Below are 6,457 nucleotides of genomic sequence, written 5' to 3' on the forward strand. Positions count from 1 at the left end.
ATTAGAGTTTAGAGAAGGTATGTGGTTTACTACAATTTCTCTTTGTGCTTCTTCTTGAATAACAAGAGAAAAGACATTACCAATGGGGGGAAGAGGATCAGAGAGGAGAATCTGACCCCAGACCTGAGCAAAACTGTCGTTTAGGCCCATTAAAAAGGACATGACATATTCAGATTCAATGTAATCTTGTAGAGTTTGTAACCCGCCACATTTGCCTTGGAAGGTTGGTTTATAGCCTGAGAGTTCTTCTCAAACCGATTTTAATTTGGTATAGTAGGTACTAACATCATCATTTCCTTGTTGTAATGACAATAGCTGCCTTCTCAATTGGAAAATTCTTGGACCATTCTTTCGGGAAAACCGTGTTTTCAAATCTTCCGAAATTTCCTTAGCTGTGTTTGCAAACAAGATGCTGCTAATGATGTCTTTAGAAACAGAATTGTAAAGCCAGGAAATGACAAGATTGTTACCACGAGTCCATTGAACATATGTAGGATCAACTGTGGTTGGCATCGGGAGGGATCCATCGATGAAGGCCACCTTGTTCTTCACCGAAAGAGCTACCATCATTGCGTGGCTCCATGTGGTGTAGTTCTTGTGGTCAAGAGGTTGGGAGGTAAGGATGAGTCATGGGCCATCCGAATGATGTAGAAACAATGGGTGAGAGGGATCTTGACTGAAATCTTTAATTGGTGCTGCCATGAATCCAAACGAAAAAGCTGATGAGAGAGTGATTAGGAGAAGAGACAAAGGAGAAGATAATAGGCCCATTGAGGAAGAGGATCGTAGAGGTTGTTGTTCATCTAATACCATATTGAAGTTATTAGCTTTGTAATAACTTGGAATGGAAATGCAAGACGGAAGAAAGAAACAGAGAATGCTGAGGAAACTCAGAATCAGTATACTGATTAAGTTGCAGAAAAAATTACAAAGTTGTGTATCATCTAGTTATCAGCTATATACATATATGAGGAGAAACAGGAGGAAAATAACTAAACACAGTACAAACAGAATTATAACAGAATTAACAGAATAACAGAAGCATATGCAGAATAGCAGAAGTAGCAGGAGATGCCTTGATCCAATACATGTCATTAGCTCCAAACACCATCCCATTGAACTACCAGTGATAAAACCATACAAACCAGGAAAAAAGGGAACTCTCTCATTGAGTTGTTAAGTATTCAATGCAGCAAATAAGAAATTTTATTGAGCTATGCAGAATTACACTGGCTCAAAACTACTAATCATGTATCCATCCACGACCTTGGCAATGAAGATCCGAATATTTGGTGGAGCAATGTTTTCTCCCTTTTGCTTAGCTTGTTTATGCCATAGCCTCGAAAAACTTCTAATTTCAATGCTTCTCTTCCTTCTTCCACCGCTCTTTTCCTCACAGCTTTCAATAAAGATGAACCACGAGGAATTTCACTGTTTTCAGCTTTTACTGTTTCATGTGCCATCTTGGCTCCATTTGCGTTGGCACCTGCACAATCATCACGATTAGTATTTCCCCACCATTTATTTGATGTGGTTGATAAGCCTTTTGATGGAAATCCACACTTGAATTCATCCATTGTTGTTATTGCTTTGGTCAACCCAGTGCTGACTGCATTCTGTGTACGCCCGCTTTCAACATTCTTGTTTCCTTGTGGATGTGAATTCTGAAGCACTGTAACACCTTGTGCTTTGGCCCTCTCATCATTTGTTTGGTGTAAAATACTGCAAGCAAACATCAGGTTAACATAGACCAATTATAAAGGATAGTAAAAAAGGTTAGAAAGTTTACACCTATTACCAAAAGCATTGAAGTTCTAATATCCATTTCATTCAGATAGAAGTTTCATTTTTGCCTCACAATATTGGCAAAAACTAGAGAAACTTCAAGAGAAATCTCAACAATTAATTTGATTTCGAAGTTCAATATTGAACAATGCTTCTGAGGGAATTTGAACTAGGTAACCTCTCCATATGCTCGACACAATCCAAGCTACAATGAGTAGTTGAATAATTTCACATTGTAAACTTTTTTAAAGTTGTGCCTTGGTGACTTGTTGGTCATGGGTTCGAATCCGGAAACAGCCTCTTTGCATATGCAAGGGTAAGGCTGCGTACAATATCCCTCCCCCATACCTTCGCATAGCGAAGAGCCTCTGGGCAATGGGGTACGAGAATGAGGGCGAGCCCTGGTGCAGCGGTAAAGTTGTGCCTTGGTGACTTGTTGGTCATGGATTCGAATCCGGAAACAGCCTCTTTGCATATGCAAGGGTAAGGCTGCGTACAACATCCCTCCCCATACCTTCGCATAGCGAAGAGTCTCTGGGCAATGGGGTACGAAGTTTTTTTAAACTTTTTTAAAGATTTGATTGATAACTTCACAATCATACAATAAAACAGGAACAATCAAGATAACAATAGCATAATATATGAATAATTAGAGGTACATATTTCCTTCTGATAAAAACTTGAAATTGTTAGCAGTGAGGGAAGTATAAGAATAGATGAAAAAATAACCCAAAAAAGTGAAAAGAAAAAGCGCAGACAAGAAAGCACATCAGAATTCGGTTAGCAAAGCTTTCCAAGCTCAGCTCTATACTCATTCAACCAAGAAAGCTCTCCAAAATTACCATTGTCTGAACTTAGAACCAGAAAGAAGCCTATAAGACCACTTTAGCCCATCAAAGAGGCAACCACATGAAACAGCCTTTCAAATTCTAAGGTTATTCTACAATAGACATTAGATAACAGCATATATCACGCATTAGCAAAAAAAACTTGGCTTCTTTATTTAACACAAAACTTCTTAGACAACATAAGAAAAAGTGCTCCACATTCGGTGGACAAATCCACCGTTTAACAAAAGCACCAGAAAAGTCTACTCTTCAAATAAATAGTATTAGTAAGTGTAAAAACAATGACTGTTGGTTTTAAGAATCAAACAAACACATGACATAAATAATTCGAGAGAGAGAAATGAATGTATGATATATCATGACCATATATTACTTTTTCCACAGAATTTTTAACAAAATAGAATTACTGAGGAACGACCTTATACATTCATTTAAACTGAAAATGTTTAGGTGCACATAAGACTAAGAGGGTTGAAATATGACAACAAATGATAGAACATAATTGTTAGGAAATAGGCATGTCAAATGAATACCTTTTGTTGTTGCCACTTATCAAAACCATTGTCACGGAGTTCTGTTATTAACACAACACTTAAAACTCCACCTGCAGCATAAAGTTTGATAAACCATAAATTTTAAATGAACTCATAAAACACTAAAATCAAACTTTCAAAACTACAGCATGTCCTAGTTTTCAAAAGCTTGTTAGTGCACATAGACATAACAATATATAAACTATCAAATGCCTATGTATGAGTATATGACCAATACTTAAGTACATGCACTTGATAAGCTGTTGTGGTAAACAAAAGTAACACTAACACCATAATCAGGAGTGAGGAGAGAAAACAATGAACATAGATGGTGTGATGAACATCATCTGTTCAGAAGTGACAAAGATAAGAAAACAACCTGCAACATAAGTCTCTTCACTACAAAAACTGTTGCCTTTGGCCAGAAAGAAATAAAAATAAGTAAATATAGCAAAGCATATTTTTCTTTTTCTTTCTTATTTTTTTTATCAATTATCTGAACGTTTCTAAGGTAAAATAAACCATGCTTATTTCAAAATTTCACCACTCCCTTCCCTATCAAAGAAATATATTCACACAAATTTCATTTTTATCGCATAAAATTTACAAAATTATACCTTTTGATTCTTAGATTCTCTTCCCAGCTTTTCTATTGCTAATGCCAAGCAAGGTCTTGCCTCAATTCACATCCCCCCTTTGTTGTTAAAAAAGCTAAAATGTTGGAAAATTACATAACAATTACCAATAGGAAGAACAAAGGGGAACAAGAAAATAAAATAAAAGTCAGTGGCCCTGGCCAATGAGGTAAATTTTGTTGGTTCTTCTTCCATACAGGTTTGGTGATTTATGGGTTCTTTTGGCTGTTAAAAAAATTATAAATTACAAAATGAAAGGGGAAAAAATAGGTAACTAAAATCTGGGTAGAAATAAAAAGAATCCCAAAGTAACACCCAGAAGCAGAAAACTTAGGATTTTGTGTTATGAGCTAAAAAAATTAGCATTTTGAAGCGAGTCGGAGGGTTTTGCGGATTACCTGAGACAGAGTGAGTGCTTTATAGATATCAACGGTCAAAGTAGGGCAGTTTCAGACACTTTCAGTTTCAACTTTCAACAAATGCGTTTTGGTGTGTGAAACTGAACTGAACAATTCAAGTAGAGATGAGTGTCCTACGGACGATAAAGGAATTTACGATATTGACCTTGAGGGTTATTATTATTTTTTGGTTATCATAATATTGGAAGACTTTAAATTGATATTTTTTAATAATTATAAATAAATATTTTATATAAGAAGACTTTCATATAAATTCTTTAATGAATATTTTTTTTGACATATAAAAATAAAGGCTTAACTGCACTTTTATCTCTCAAGTATGATAATTGTGTGATTTTGATATTTATCATAATTTTGTTAAATATTTGACATATGAGGAAAGTTAATGACACTCTTTTTAATACTCTCTATGTGATTCGTTGAAAATCACTTGTTTTGGTAGATCTCATATATTAATTAGGAGACAAAATCATTAATGATAAATGACACCTATCAAAATAAATGATTTTCAATTAATCATAGAGAAAGTATTGAGAAGATAGTATCATTAGTATTTCTTTTTGAGATATTTTGCTAAAAATATATTGGATGATGACATGATAGCTAGAGCCACACATTTGGGTTTTGACCCGCGGATCACCTACATAACTCGCAGCCCGCAAGACACACATACTCGGGTTTTTTTAGAGTATTTAAATTGGGGAACAACTACCCTAATTTGCTATTCCCATTATCATTTAAAAAAATGATAAGAAATTTAAAACTACCCTTCTCCCCATCCCCCACCCCTTCCCCCCTCACCATACCTTTCCCCATCCCCACCCTCTCCTTATTCTTCTCACTCTCTCCCTTCATTTCACTCTTCTCTTCCCCCTACATCCAAATCCCCCGTTCTTTCCCCTTACTTCTTCTTCTTCTCTCACTCCCACTCTCCCTCTCCAACTCATTCTCCCTCTTGAGCTTTTTAGTTCAGTCCTTTTAACTTGTGGGTTAAATGGACTTGTCCGCGAGCTCTCGAAATTATTTTACAACTTACTTCATAAAAATAATAGGGATATAATTTAGTAACAAACTAAAAATAACAACTACTCTAGTGTGCATTTCCCTTGCAATGCTAACAATATATGATGTGGTGATCATATATATTAATTTTCTACACTAATATGATTATTTATTAGTATGATATCTTATACTGTTAGTATTCAAAATTGTTATATTAATAATTTAATTTTTGTTAAACAAGTTCTATACCAAAATCAAACTAAAAGACAAAAATGGTCGTGGTACCTAAATTAACTTTTTTTTTATAGAGGATTAGTACAAAAAAATTAATAAAAGATACCAATTAAGATTCTACAGTACAACATTTTTTGTTTTTTAGATTTTAGATTTCTAAATTTTAATTTTCTATTTTATTTTATTTTTGCATATGTGAGCTGGTTCATTTAGCCCATGAGCTAAGTAGTGTGGTTATGGACTCGCTAAAATAAAGCCCATTAGAATTGTGGGCTTCATGGGACGGAAATCACAATTTGTTAATTATGCGAGCAGATTTACTTGCATGTCTAACTTTATTAATAGTTATATATAACTTGACTTAATTGTCTTTTTTTTATCATCACAATTGTACTATTTTGGCCATTTAAGTTTCAATAGCATGAATTGGTCATCTAGATATCACAATTATGCTATTTTTTAATATTAAATTAATAATATATAGTATTAACTTAAAGCTGATATTGATAAAACATTATGTTATTTTTTTAAAAATTTTTAACATGACAAAAGTTACTTGTTTTTTTTTTTGACAAAAATTTCTCTTCTAAAGTCATTTTGCAAGTTAATTTTCTCAAGTGTAGGGTAAGAATGCAAGTCTGTTTAGGCTTAACTAGGAGAAAATGCATACTATCTCTTTAATGTTTAACTCACAGGCAAATCAATCCTTATCAATATGTGTGCCTTTTTATTTAATGTGTCTTAGATTTATTGGTCAAAAAGAACAACATAAGAACATAAATATACACTTTTCACTTGTACCAAAGACATGTGAGACCCACTTTCACTCAAATTAAATCCTTACATATCATCAACTTCCCAAACCAACCAAAAAACAATTATCATTGCCGGTTGCCCCAATATCTCGGCTAACAAACACAATGTTAATGATACTGGCCTCAAATTAACAGGTATTTGTTTCACGAAATCATCATACTATATATTTGGGAGAGTTAGTCTTT

The 6,457-nt window shown here is 34.1% G+C and overlaps 1 protein-coding gene across 2 annotated transcripts; it reads right to left on the bottom strand.

Annotated features, from left to right (window-relative positions):
• Positions 1-878: 878 nt before the first annotated feature.
• Positions 879-4,324, bottom strand: LOC114394690. 2 transcript variants are annotated; one of them, XM_028356359.1, is made up of 4 exons: positions 4,200-4,324; positions 3,784-3,877; positions 3,167-3,237; positions 879-1,722 (listed from the first exon to the last, which is right to left on the bottom strand). In XM_028356359.1, exons 3-4 carry the CDS (start codon positions 3,193-3,195, stop codon positions 1,248-1,250), a joined length of 504 nt encoding a protein of 167 aa, XP_028212160.1. In that variant the 5' UTR covers positions 3,196-3,237; positions 3,784-3,877; positions 4,200-4,324; the 3' UTR covers positions 879-1,247. The 2 variants fall into 2 exon arrangements, with proteins under 2 accessions (XP_028212160.1, XP_028212161.1); XM_028356360.1 differs by lacking the exon at positions 3,784-3,877 and having other exon boundaries at positions 4,200-4,318.
• Positions 4,325-6,457: the final 2,133 nt, after the last annotated feature.

Source organism: Glycine soja, chromosome 18, assembly GCF_004193775.1.
Source record: "Glycine soja cultivar W05 chromosome 18, ASM419377v2, whole genome shotgun sequence".
In the NCBI taxonomy this organism is placed as follows: domain Eukaryota; kingdom Viridiplantae; phylum Streptophyta; class Magnoliopsida; order Fabales; family Fabaceae; genus Glycine; species Glycine soja.